Genomic DNA, 14,862 nt, shown 5'->3' on the forward strand with positions numbered 1-14,862 from the left:
ACTGAAATAACTTACTCTTGAAATATCTAATATTGTTACTAAGAAAGACTAAGCTGATATTATCACTGAAAAAGAGTGGTAGTTAATTTACTAGGCCATATTGCTATCCTCCAGTGAAATTGATGATAATTAAGGAACAAATATATGATAGGGTTACTGATAATTTAACAATGAACATAACTAAGAGTAAAGAAGAAAACTGGTGACTTCAGGACTTTAAAGTAACTTCAGAAAAAGGCAAAATTCAAAATATATCAAGTCCCTAGCCAATTCATGTAAAACCTGATGGTATATAGAAAACTGCTTTTATTACAGATTACAGCTTCTTTCCATTTAAAATTATGCCTTTTGGATTAAAAAAATGCCAGATGCTTTTCAATGCCTCATGAATGAAGTACTAGAAAGAATAAAATGTTCATTGAAGGATACAGAGAGATGATATAGTGATATTCAACAACTTCTGAACATTGTATTAAAGACCTTGAACTTGTATTACATAGTTTTCTAAAGAAAAATTAACTTCCAAAGCTGTGTGAGGATGGTAATGTTAATTTAAATTAGTGACACTTTTTTCATTCATAGTCATACCCATAGCAAAAGGATAAACCATGTTAAGTACTCACCTCAACTATCACTAGTCCTAACAAAAAAGATAAATCCTATTTATTGAATACTCATCTCAATTACCACTTATATTAAACTGTTATTATCCATATTCAAAGGATAAACCCTGTTGATTGAATACTCACTAAACTACCACTAGCTATAGCCATTAGTTAAGGTTTGTTGTGTTTTGACATCGTCCATCATTATGTACATTTTGAGGTTTTCACATTTGTATTTTAATCCATTAGATGACAGTACTGTTTAACAACTGTAAATTAAATATTCTTTAAAGTTTTTAGTCTATTATCTTGTAAATATTTTCTATAAACTCTATACTTGATGAGCAGACCATGTAAAGTTTTGTTTCGACAATTGTGTGTACATTTTTATGAATAAGTTCTATATTTTTGTTCCAAGTTACTTGTGGTGAACAGTGATATATTTTAAAGCTGATAATGTCAGCTTAATTAGATTTTATTTTGTATTACAGTTTAGAACCAGCATACAACAATTATCACAATGCTATATACCTATGGTAAAGACTAAATTACTGTGTTCAACATGAGGCTCCTTCTTTTCCTCAATACCACCAAATGCCAGTAACGAAAGGATAAATCCTACTCATTGAATACTCTCCTCCATTATCACTTGTTTAATAAACTATCACAACTGTAACAAAAGGACAGTCCCTATTAAAGACCCAATGTAATGTATGTTTTATTCTACAAGAATGAACAAAATGTTAAAATAGAAACAGAATATTTAGTGAATCCTTCATGAGTTGAAAACCATATATTTATAATTCAAAAAATACAGAACCCAGACCTGACTTTCACAAACAATTCAACTGATTTTCGATCTTCTAATTCATAATATAGCTTTGACACAAAAAGTTGCAGGAAAAAGATAAAAAAGACTACCAAAGTTAAAAAATTATCATAAAATGTTTAAGCTTTAACCATGTTTCAAGAAATATGCAATCTAAAGTTCCAAGTTTAACTTATATAAAGGCAGTGGCTGATTTATATATGACCAGAGTTACTATCTAATGTCCATCACTTTGTCTAACTATGAGAGTGTGAGCTGGTATCATGCATAAATAAAAACAAGATAAGCTCAACTGAGATGAAAAGGTAATAAAAAAAATTAAGATAATTATAAATGAAAAAAGGATGGAATACCACTTTAAACATATAGTTGGCGAAGGTATTGAAAATGTTTTTGTTTTAGAAAGTACTAAAGTGAAATAAATATTGTACTTAGCATACTAACAATAAATATGAAACCCAATTTATCACTTGACTCACCAGTTATTATTCATTGAATAACTCAGAAGAATACATTAGTAGCATCACTACAACATTTATTCAAATCCTTTTTAAATACAGGTTTACAACTGTGAGTGAACAACAATTCAAAAGATCACACATAAAATACTGTATTTACTCACACAATTTTAAAACATAATAAAATAGTTGTATTTAAGTGAAGGATAACAAAGTTAATAGCACTTGTTTACCAAACACATTGAAAACTGCAGTATATTTCTTGTCCAAATACAGTAAAGTACTTTTCCCTTTCAAACTATGAAATAAAACCATCTCCAAATTGTACATATAACTTATCTTCAACTATTTTTCATCATGTGATTTGTGTGTCAAAAGACAGGTATGTTATGATATGGACAATGGTTTCACATTTTTACCCACAGAAAGACTTATCAAAAAACTATTTACAGCTAAAACTATCCTATAACTATGTGTAAAAGTAAAATTAAATAACTTCTAAAGCAACTTTTACTGTAGCAACAGCTTAAGGAGCTCACAGACAACATAAACATTGATACTGTTACCTAAAACTTGATAGAGTTGTTTTTTCTTCAAGTGACTTGGAAAACCTGAAGAAGAAAAATAGATTAAATTAATTTTAATCTGAAACTTCTTCAGAAGGAATTCTTATTAGGTGGGAAAAAAGTGATTTATAGAATGTTTGCATTTCATTAACACAGTTTATAAACATGAACAATTTAGACTGCCCACTCAATTTAAATTTAAGGAAAAGAATCTCCCCTTCATCCATGTCTATACTTTATTATATTTTCAGGTAGATTATAAATTAAGTGTATTTTAAAAGACAAAACACTTGGAAAAGGCCAAGCCACTAGCATATATGCAATAACATACTCAACTTACTGAATGTGGAAGGAAAATGAAGTAAGTTGGCCACTTCTCTTGGTGTAAAGTATCTCAGTTTCAGCTGTTTAAGAAGTTCTACTGTCTGTGGATGCTCCTTGTTTAGTAGAGACACAGTTTTGTAGACCTCTGTAAACTTTTAAGTAAAAGTTGTTACAACAAATCCTCAAAAATTTGATTAACTGTATTCAAACCACAGAACTTCAGCTTCACAATATATATATTTCTCTGACATTATTTTTATCCAAGATGACTTAGAATTGAAGGAAATAAAGAACCTAATAGATAAGTTAAAAACAAATACATTTTTTCTCTAATTTTTTCACAAAATGAGTACAATATTATGGGTACAATCTTCTACCGCCAAAAACAATTTTAAATTATCAGATATTAACAAAATAAAACACTCAGAATACTTTGAACTTCTGTTATTATAAAATATCTGTGAGTTATAATGTATTACAGATAAATATATTATCCTGAAGGGACATTTGAGCAATACACAAGTTGTAAAACTACCTACTTATATTAGTGTACACATGTTTAGACATACACATTTACAAATATACAAGTATACAAAAACTCGCATGCACATAACTTTAACGTTAAAAATGTAATATATAATAAAGATACTAAATAATATGATTGAAACACCTATTTACAATTAGGAAACTACATCATTCTGTTAAAGATTTAAAGTTTCTTTAACCTTAAAGAAACCATTGTCCATCACACAAAGACAGTATATGATAAGTTATACATAATTTATTAAGTACATCTTACAAGAAATTTCATAAGCTTTTAAAAAGCATTAAGTCTGTTGTTTACAAAAAAATCAGATTTTTCAAATAAACTAATTCTGCTAAAGACTTCTCTGTGAATTTCTGAAGCATTTACTATGTCAATATGGATGAAAGTTGATTTTCATACTAATAATATAAATACTTCACCTTATAGTTTCATATTTCATTTGCATAACTTCTAGAAAGTCCTGAATTAACATACACTGGTTTTCTTAATAAAAGTTTATATTTCTTCTTTTCTCTAACATAACACTTAACAGTATATTAAATTTTCAGGTCTTTAGAGAAAAGTTATCATTTTCCTATACTGAAAATGTATTTCTGATAAGTACTTACCTTCCCTCACAAAATTAGGTATCCTCATTTACTGTTGCCATTTATACACAAACATTTTCTATATGCATGCCACAAGCCTTCTAACCCTGCTATTGAAATTGAAAAATTGCAGTGTGTCTCATGCAAATCATCATGTGTCATTTCTTCACCAATAGGAGCATGACATGATTACAAGATGCATGCAACTCCCTCTATACTCCTATACTGAAGTATCACTTCAAAGTTTAGCAGAAGAAGTAAGCACTGGATTAAAGTGGTGAGAAAGAGTGAGTAGTGTGAGAGGAGGTTAAGTACCTGTCTGAAATACATTTTCAATATAGGGAAATTATAATTTCAAATACGGTATTTTTTTACCTCCACTCACAAAATTAGCTAGAATCTCACACTGAATAGAAGGAAGGACTGGTGCAAGAGAATGACCCTAAACACAGACAGAAAATTGAGAGAAGAAGATAGACAACCTAAAACATGCTTTGAGGACTTACATTGATTGATCCTATTCTACATCTGAAACCCAGCTGTAGAGTACCAACATCTCTAGGAAAGTAGAATGAAGGTTACTAATTGAAGGAGTGAACTGAAGTTTTTGGTATATCATTCCTTTGTAATTGTATAATGCAAATAAAACAGCACATCATACATACCTGCAAAATACCAACCCCTACCACCCAAAAAATTACGTGGGTGTCCAAGAGAATATAGTCAGCCTTCCACATTCAAAACTGTATCTTCTTTTACACATAATACATGTTGTACTTAAGTTTTTAAAACTTTGATGGTTTTAATGAGTTCTTGTGTGAGTTTTATAAAAATGAGATCATATGACTATGTCACATGGTGGGAACATGTAATCCTACACACGTACACTTATACATGTATGTGTATGCATATGAGATCACATTCCTGACTATGAATGTCAAAACAAATATCAGAAACTGTCAAACATTTTGCTTAACAACATGAACTCACTTTTGCTATATTATTTATCACTTATCATGCATTTTAATATGTTACCCTTATTATCAGTATCAGTTAGAATGTTTATTATATCTCTTTTTAGCATAGAGATGATTTTGCATTCTTTGCTTAGTATATGAATTATGGTTTTAGTCAAGCCTATATCTCACACACTAGTCAAACTTCATCATTTGTTATTAAATTTACCAAAAGTATTGTTTACAGTAAGAATACTCAGCAATATATTTATTAATTATGCTCATTACCACTATGGCTTTTTGCTTTCATTGGAAGTTAATATTGATAGATGTGTCCCAAACTAGCTAGTAAACCATCAAGAGCCTTACTTTATCATGTGAAACAGCATGGATAACTGAGCCTGTACCTTGTACAAAATGTCCATATCTGAAATAAGCCATATATACATAATTACTCATTTGTTTACTTGCATTCAAAATTTTATTTATGTCAGTAAGTTTGGAATCAACTTGTTGATTATAATTCAAACTTTAATGTTATATATGGGTTAATTTCTTAATTTAAAAGTAAATATTACAAGAACACACCTAAATACAGATTTTAGTGAATTAGGTGGTATGATGAATAAGATGCTTGTGATGTCAAAGTATTAAGTCTATATAGTTTTGCACAAATTAGGAACTCGTATTACTAATATGAGAAAGCCTGAATATAAAGTAAGAACCTCATATCTTTATTTTTCTGACATATGGCTTATGTACAGAATCAAATACAGTGGCCCCATTCACCACTTTCCGTTTTTGGAAACAATCCCTTATATACACTTACTTCAATACATGACATACTAATAATCAAATGACAGCTTAGAATATCCCCTAGTGTTTTGTTCAGCCATTTTAATCTGTGAAGAGACAATCACATTCTTTCAAATGAAGATTTCAAAAAGGTAGTTTTAAGTTCCATATTTTTTAAAATCTAGATACATCTTAGTTAATAAGCTTAATATAGTACAGCAGAATTCTATGGTATCAGTATGGTTAGTAATGATTTTTTGGTCACCCAAATGCATATTTAAAACCTAAAAAAAAATTTTGTTTGATATCCACCACATGCAAAATTTTAAAAGGCTTAGTAACCTACATTCAGAAGCAACTGTGTTGAAAAGTGGTAGTGAGAATAGATAACTGTTTGTTTTACTTCTTGATTTATTGTTATGTAGTTTAAGAAAAACAAGTTTAATAATATATTTCTAAATAACAATAATCTTTATACATATATAATGCATAATAACTAAAATGTGACTGTATAGTACAAAATACTAGTCCACTAAAATACAGCCAAGACAGAGAAGTCTAAAGGTCAGTTTTATATTATTGGGTATGTAACATGAGTGCATGTGCACTCTGTCAATACAAGTTATGTAAGGCTCCCTTGGCATGACTGAAAGGTGAATATAATAAAAAAAATAACACACATATATAGTGTTGTGAGACTTAAGCTATTTAGACTAAACATCTGTATTTTTGTTTTGTAATATGTAGTTATTCTAGCATGAAAAAAGCATAACTTATATTTATTTCCTTATTTTTTTATAGTTTTTACGAGGTTGTTCACATGACAGACCCCAAATAGTTAGAATATATAAAATAACATAAAATATGAAGTTTTACTGAAAACAAACATTTTAAATGTATTTAGGAGGTTTTAGAGGTCACACAAATAATATCTGTGATTTCTGGGATGACGAATAGTTTTTAATGATAACATGAAATCACCTTGTACTCAGACTAGTAATAAAACAGTCTCGATATTTTCACAAACAAATGCTTAATACAAATATTTCATTAAAAACCTGATTTTTTTTTATACAAAATACTTGTAATCTTTACTAAATGTCTATCAAATGTTATGAAGATACACAAGCTGTATCAAATGTTATAGTGCAAATACTTAACACATGCAAACATGTAGACGAACCATTGTATATTACACTGAGTCCAGTGTGAAAGGGTTAAGCATAATACACATCTCCATTTTGAAAATTTCAAATTACTTGATCTGAATGCATCTTTATGATCAAAGTTGATTAATATTTTGTGCTGGGAAAGACTATTATACACTGTTCTGAAAGTGATAAATGTCAAAATGTAGTTCTTATAGATGCCACTTCAAAACGACTATATATAGATTGTGGTTATCATGTGACTTACTGAGTATGCATATTAGAAATTGTTTTAGTATAACATACTTAGCATTTCTGTAAATGTTTTAGCTTTTACAGAAATTTTGTTGAGTAAATTAAATAGACACATAAAATATATATTTTATCACCTAAAATTAAAAGCCTAAATAAAATTCTGCAAATTCTATTACTGTACTTAAATATACCATTTAAAATACTCACCCTTTGGTAAAACAGCATGAATGCAGTGACTTTTTCTCTACAATATCCAAAATCATGGGAAATTTCAAAAGAACTTTGTCAGGCAAAAGATAGTCTTGAAAGTATAAATCAGGTTTATTTTCTAAGTAGAATGAGAGAGAGGTTTTCTCCTCATCAGGGGTATTATCTTCTCTACAAACAACACTCTCAACTGTATAACTACTGTTTATTTCACTATCTAATCCATAATTCTTCAAAGACAATATGCCTTCTTTCCTTATTTCACAAGGTGAGAAAGTTGTTGGCTAAATGAAGATCATACAATACATATTTTACATCAAAACAGATTAATTAAAGCCTATTTGAAATGTTATAATTAACATAACTGATTTAAAAATAATGATAAAAACTAAAAATTTCATTCATCTGTGGTTACACTCTTCATTTTATTTTAGAGCAAATGAAATTAGTAAAATTTAGTCTAAATGAAATCTATCATAATTTAATTGGATTAATCTGTTCAAGGACCCCAGCCATCCATATGCTTCTAAAATTTTTAAACATAATTTTTATTTTACATTTTTCAGTTATTTGTGTAAACTTGTTTATTACAACTCTTTCCTATATATTATTGAAGTAGAGACAAGTTTCAACAGCTTTTAAGTATTTTTTTACAGCTTCTTTACACTTATATAAAAGTGGAACTCTGAAATGGCATCTGTGAGGAAAACATCCAGATGTATTTACAGTGACATAAAACATATCATATGTTCTAATAGCAAAACTTCTTATATTAATAATGGGCAATTTAGTATCTCAATGGTTAAATATTATTGTACTCATAGTCTGTCAAGAAAATAATTTATACAATGAAGGAAACTATTTAATTAAATTTTATAAACTCAGGTTATACTACAAAAAGTCTAGACTTCATTCATACTTAATTAGGGTAACAACAATTCTTTCAATTATTTATTAATTCAACAACATACATTTTTTTGTTTACTAGTTTCCATTACTACAAAAAAGATTGTGAAATGACTATACACAGGTCTACAAACTTAATTAGTAAAATTACCTCATGAATCATATTATCATATGATGTCCCAAACCTAAATTTGGCTAGAAGATAGTATCTCAATCTAGAGTTAGGAATTCCAAATTGGGTAGGAGTGAGTAAAAATTCTTTAAATTCATATCCACAGCTCTTCAGTGTGCTGACAAGTTTTTCTTTTGCTCTTGATGTCTCAAAGCCTTTCACATTCTCCACAAAAATGTACAACGGCTTATATTCAAGACTACAAATATAAATAAAATAGTAAGTTTTGTAATTGCAAAATTCATTATAAAAAAAAAAAAAAACTTAAGTTGTTGTTAGAAATGGCATGAAATTTATCTATATGTATTTACCCACAAGTGGCATTATTAAATAATTATGGATTAAAAATATCAAGGAATACCACTAAACTAAACAGTTTCTTCTCAATCATATTTTCTTGAAATCTATAGTCCTACTATTACTCAGTACTTTTATGGTTCAAGCCAAGATTTAAAAAAATATATGTAAGTTGAGAGCTGGTTAACAAAATAAAATATTGATATGTAAAAATCTCATTTACTTTGTTTGCATCATTTTTTTAAACTTAAGGTATGAATTTTGAAGGATATAGAAAATAACACTAATAACGTTCATTAAAAATGTCAACTTTTAATTTAAAATGTACACAAACTTATTGCAGGCAAAGCTGTATAAATAAATTACTATGCAATGAGTACATCTGTTAAACCTGTATATATAATTCAAAGCATTAAAACCATAAATTAAAATTTTTCTACCAAATACACTTCAATCTTTAATATTATTCACTGCAATTTTAGTAAAATGGAAAGCCAAAATTGCTTGAAAAGCATATGAAATTACAAATTAATTATAGTGCACAATTTGAAAAAGAATTCCATATATAAAATATTATGATTTGATCATAGAGTACAGATTCCATTTCATGTTTTAGCCTTTAAACAAGAGTCCAAATGAACTAATGTTTCTTTCACTTTTTTATCCATTAATATTGTTATCAATGAATAATATTATAAAGTTGTTACTGCTAACTGGATGTTGATTTGCTGTGTTGTGTTTGTAAATATGTGATGGGGTGTTATGTTCTTTGATTCTAAAAATAAAATAAAAATGATTCAATCAAAAGCTTTCTTTGGATTTTTATTTAAAGTGTACAGTGGATTTCCTCTCTTCACAATAAATGTTTTAGTGTTGTTAAAAGTGTTAATATTGCACATACAAATATGAGCTTTGACGTTTATAGTAAAATTATAAGTATTATATAGTGCCTGATGAATTACAATACTCTCTTAGTTACTGAGACTCATATCAATATTTAATACATTCCAGTGAGAATGAATGTAATAAATATTTCAATATTTCTTATTCATTTACACACAACATTAGAAAGAATTATGGAAATGGTAAGGTATATGAGTATAAAAGGTAAGTTATATGGACATACCACAGCTTTACTGTGTAAAAATGAAATGCATCAGAGTGCAGTCACATTTATAGTTTACACTGTGATTGGTTGTTATATAACCAATATAATGCCCACAAAAGGTATATACAGTCATACTGTGTTGGTAGTAATAATGCCTCTGAGGATTAAAAAGGCACCATGACAAGTTATGTAGAAACTAAAATCCAAGTTTTTGCTGGACAAGGGCTGTATATATGACTATGTAGAAAGTACATGAAACTGATAGTTAGTAACAGAAGTGGTTGAAGTAGAAAACCAAAACCCTCCAAAAGTGATATCAAGTATCTCAGTATATGTAATTTTATGATAATGATGGAGGTATAAAATAAATCTTGCTGCAAATATTGGTATGAATATTCATTTCAGAACAGTGAGATACAAATTTGCATGAAGTAGTCTCAGTATATAAATAGCTACCTACTCAATATCTGCTGCTGAAAAGAGATAACCAAAGCAAGAAGCAAAACAGGCATTGGACCATAAACAGTAGAATGAGAAAAACTGGACGTGTGCTATTAAAGGTCAAATTATCTGGTAACAACCGTAACAATGCATTGTACTGTTAATATGTTCAGTATCTATATATCATTGCTCATTGTTTGTGACTCCTATATTTGTTGAGTGTGTTATATTAAAACAATATTGGAGCCTCACCACTACATTACAGTAATGCTTTATCTGACAACTGTCCATTTTAACAATAGTCTTGTAGTGTAGGTCCTACTTCAAAAAATCTACTGTCAGATTGTCATGTCTAGATCATACCTCTTCTCCTTGCATGCTTTCTATAAGCATTATCTACATCTGAAGATACTTTTATGGTCTGTAAGTATTTTGCACTGAGAAAGACTGTTATATAAAAATAATGAAATGGCAATGTCAAAGTGTAGTTATGATCCATTCTGTTCCTTTTAAACCTATCATTGGCTGTGGTTTTGATATGGCTTGCTGATCTGCATATTCACTATCCTTTCTGCACAATGTACTCAATCACATATATTTCCATAATTATTTTCAATACAGTATTCACAGATAATTAAATTACACTGAAAAAACTTTTTATTTTTTATGTATTTTCTATTTCTTTACACATCATCTTACTCTGAAATCACTTGCAGGATGTGAAGAAGGGGTTGTGTTCGAACATCGTCACAATCTTGTTTTAAACCTTGCCTGAAAATAAGAAGAAACTTTAGTTCACAAGTAGAGGATTTTTAGTTAAATTTTAGTGTTTCCTATTTACATTTAAAAAGAAAAAGCTACATGACATCAAAGGGTCTTCTGGTTCCTCATAATGTCCTTACTACAAACCTTTTTTAACAAACTGAAACCTTATCAATAATCTAGCCTAGAAACCCCTATTATTCATCAAACTTTCTCTTAATGCCTGCATTTTTGCAGCTTCTACCATTATAGATGCAATTTGTTCTCAGTTTATAATCCTACTATAGACACAAAACTACCTCAAAGTGGAGATATTTGTTTTCCAAATCTTAAGTTCATGACTTGTTGTTCAGAGAAATAAACAAAATTTTTTAAGCATCAATCTTATCACTTCCAACGTCATGAAATTGAAACATGCTTTTTATTAAATGCTTTAAAAATCACACTGAATATGTAAAAATGTGTAATGATACATCCATTTGGCACAAAAAATATCATGGCAGTCATAATAGATAAAATAGCATTCCAATCAGTATAAAAGGGAGATTACTCTAGAGTAAATCAATATGTCTTATCTTCAACCATAAATTTATTACTTCATAACCAACAAATGTTATAAATGTGGAATTTGTTTGCTTGTACTATCTCTTAACCTGTAAATTATTTGGCTGATTTCTACTCAGTTGTCAAACAAAACCACTGTTTGATTATGAATCAAATCCATGCAAAATATATAAAAAAGGTGTATATACATATATATAATCATATGTAATTATCATTATCACTTCTTTTATACTAAATTTAAGCCAAGACTAACATTAGTAGTAATGAAACAACAAATGTGTCCCAATGTCAACCTGAACTTTAGATATACATCTGGGCATTAATCCAAACTTCAAAGCTGTAAATCTGAGCAGTACAAAATTTTAACAGTTAGTATCATTGTTAAAAAAGACTTGGTACCTAAACTTTCCATGTTTGTGCCTGAGAGGCACTTACTCCTTCCCAATTTTAGGTCATTTAATAATTAATATAGATACAATTATTACTTCACTACTTACCTAAATAGGTATAAGAGATACCAGTGACAGATTTAAGGTTATCTGGGCCTAGGAGCTAATAATGTTTGTGGGCTCTACATCCCATGTAATTTTATATAGAATAAAATTATCAATGGGCTCCCATTAAAGACCACAGGCCCTGAGGTTGAGCACTCTCTACCCCCTACCTTGATAGGCCACTGAGAGACACATATACTTCTAATACCACTGAAAGAGTATGAAGTAGAGAGATTTAGCAACTAAAAGCCACAGGTTTACATTTTCTTATGAGCAAAAGTCACTTAACCTATTATCATCCATAAGCACTTTGAGTGTCACACCTGATGCTCATATTAAGTTCTTTTCTAATCTCATAGATTGAACCAAAGCTACCAGTTCCTACTGCTACATTTATGAGCACCAGCTGTATATCAAATAAATATAGCTGTGTATCACATATGATACTCTGCTGTTTTAGCATTATGTCCTATAAAGCACATATGATTCACAGGACAGGGGATAGGACTTAAAATTTAAAATAAAAAGTGCCATCATGTCACATGCATCTATGATACTTTAAGATAATGATATTATTAAATGCTACATTGTAATAAAAATTCTCACAAACACTAGCTCAGGGGTTCCCAACCTTTTGGCACTTGCGACATGAAAATGTAATTGATGAAATAAAATTAATGTTATCCCAAGCTACTTCTAAACAAGGCTACGCGACTCCCCTGCCAAGGCTTTGCGACCCCCCTGCCAAGGATTCGCGACTCCCTGGGGGGTTGTGACCCACTGGTTGGGAACCCCTGCACTAGCTAAAACACAGAAACAATTTTTTTTAATACAAAAAGTTAAAATTTAATTTCTGTCTTAAATGAAAATCTGTTTCTAATAGACACTTACCTCTTACCTCTTTGTACCACTTAGACCTTTATATCAGGCATAACTGCTGTAGAATGTTTTTGCATATCACAAACCTCGAAGAAATTCCCACCCATAAATGTTTATTGTGTGTTTTGGACCAGCATGACATAACTGTCATAATAATGTAATTCTTCACTAAAACGATGGCAACATTTCCTACACATGTGCACTAGCATATGATTACAGACATATATGTGACTAAGCAAAAAATGCACTAGAATTATGTAAAATGTTGCATCACTAACAGCTTGAATCCAACATGATAGTAGATACTGTAACCACAAGTGAAGGAAAGAGGAGCTCTCACTTGTGTCCTGAGGCAAATCTAAGGCTCTTCCAGCTGGACATATCCATTAGAAACTACTTCATTTATTACTACAATGATGTCCTTTACTACACTTTCAGAGAACACCCCAATCTTACATAACAAATGAACAGTGGGGTCTGGGAAATGATATAACTTGCATATGAAATTCTCCAACTAAGAGTCACCAGCAGTTTGGGGCTAGAAAACTAATAGTTTCCCTGTGTTACACTAGAATAACAGAGAGAGGAGGAACATACACTGAGGAAAACACTGGATTATGTGTGTGTAGACTACTGCCAGCAGGCACAATCATGTGGAATTGAACTCTCACCAGGACATTGCAGTTGGATTCAACAACTAAAGACAATAAACATAAGCCAGGCATACAGGTTGGACAACATCTGATGCTGTCTTTCTTGCTGTCATTGTAAAAAGTGTGGAAACAGCCATGTCATTAATAGATATATATTGACAAAGCAGTATTGCAGAAAATCCCACATCAATGGTTGGCACTGAATAAAGGTGGAAGGGCTTAATGTTTTCCATTCTCTCCTACTTCATGAAAATTTTACACAAGTATTCTCAGCAGGCTTCAAAAACACCGAGCACAAGGGACATAAGGTGTAGTTCCTCATGCAGTATTTGGGAAACTTGCTATAAGCTGGAATATATAAAACAACATACCCACAAAAGCACATGAAATAAGAACATATGAACAAAGGCAATGCCAGAAATTAACAACTAGTTACAAGTAACTGGATGTGATGCACAACTGTAGCTTTAGTAATAGTAATTAATGGCATTGATAAATAGAATTTTAGTGCCAAATTTATATACAGTTTAATTCAAAAACTCTTAAATAACTTAATTTTACTTAAATTTAAAATACCGAGTTGTTTCATTGGCAATGGGAATTTAACTCCAAGGGAACTTCAATTTGGTTATAGATAGTTCAGCGATAGGTGCAAATGAATTTATATGGTATGATAAGTGCCAGAATTAGGTTATATTTGAAGACTGTAGGCTTCATTACATTTTTTTAGGAGGTATAGAATACTTAGCTTTTTTCCTTGTCTACTTTACTGCATAGGTGATGAATTAGTAAAGTTTACTAATAGCATTGAAGAATGACTAAGATTATTTGGCTAGTAAGAGAGTTAATTAGCAAGAGGCCTATAATTACAGTAAATACAAGTTAATGCATTTAATTTACCATAATTTGGATCACAAATACTGAGAGAAACACAATTCAATAAAAGAATCTTTGTGTAGTGACTGATAAATTACTTCAATCACTGTGGCAGTGCTCCTATGCTAAAATAAGAGGTCTAAGACTGTACAGAATAATTAGTGACTTGTGTAACAAACTTTGGCCTCTTTAGATTACTTGTCAATATATAAAACCCAATATTCTTGAAAGCTTAAGACTTGCATCAACCAATACCAAAAAACAACAACATTTCTTTGTCTACATAACCAAGATTCCAAACTAATTTAAATGGGTAATTTCATTTTCTATCTTTGTCTAGCTAACCAACTGATTTACCTTTTTTTTTTTTATTATACAAAATCATAGCATTTTGTTACTTCCAGACAGACTTATGGTAAGATTTTTACTTCAT

The 14,862-nt window shown here is 30.0% G+C and overlaps 1 protein-coding gene across 2 annotated transcripts in view; it reads right to left on the bottom strand.

Annotated features, from left to right (window-relative positions):
• Window positions 1-1,348: 1,348 nt before the first annotated feature.
• Mt2 (tRNA (cytosine(38)-C(5))-methyltransferase) overlaps window positions 1,349-14,862 on the bottom strand; it is a 37,740-nt gene continuing 24,226 nt past the window's right edge. For both annotated transcript variants that reach the window (XM_076514950.1, XM_076514949.1), the window contains 6 exons: window positions 10,901-10,972; window positions 8,335-8,554; window positions 7,278-7,561; window positions 5,242-5,299; window positions 2,799-2,934; window positions 1,349-2,503 (listed from right to left, as the gene is read on the bottom strand). In XM_076514950.1, the coding sequence (XP_076371065.1) occupies window positions 2,403-2,503; window positions 2,799-2,934; window positions 5,242-5,299; window positions 7,278-7,561; window positions 8,335-8,554; window positions 10,901-10,972 (871 nt within the window). In that variant the 3' untranslated portion in view covers window positions 1,349-2,402. The remainder of the gene's footprint in view (window positions 2,504-2,798; window positions 2,935-5,241; window positions 5,300-7,277; window positions 7,562-8,334; window positions 8,555-10,900; window positions 10,973-14,862) is intronic.

The sequence above is a fragment of the Tachypleus tridentatus genome, chromosome 7 (genome assembly GCF_004210375.1).
Source record: "Tachypleus tridentatus isolate NWPU-2018 chromosome 7, ASM421037v1, whole genome shotgun sequence".
Lineage (NCBI taxonomy): Eukaryota > Metazoa > Arthropoda > Merostomata > Xiphosura > Limulidae > Tachypleus > Tachypleus tridentatus.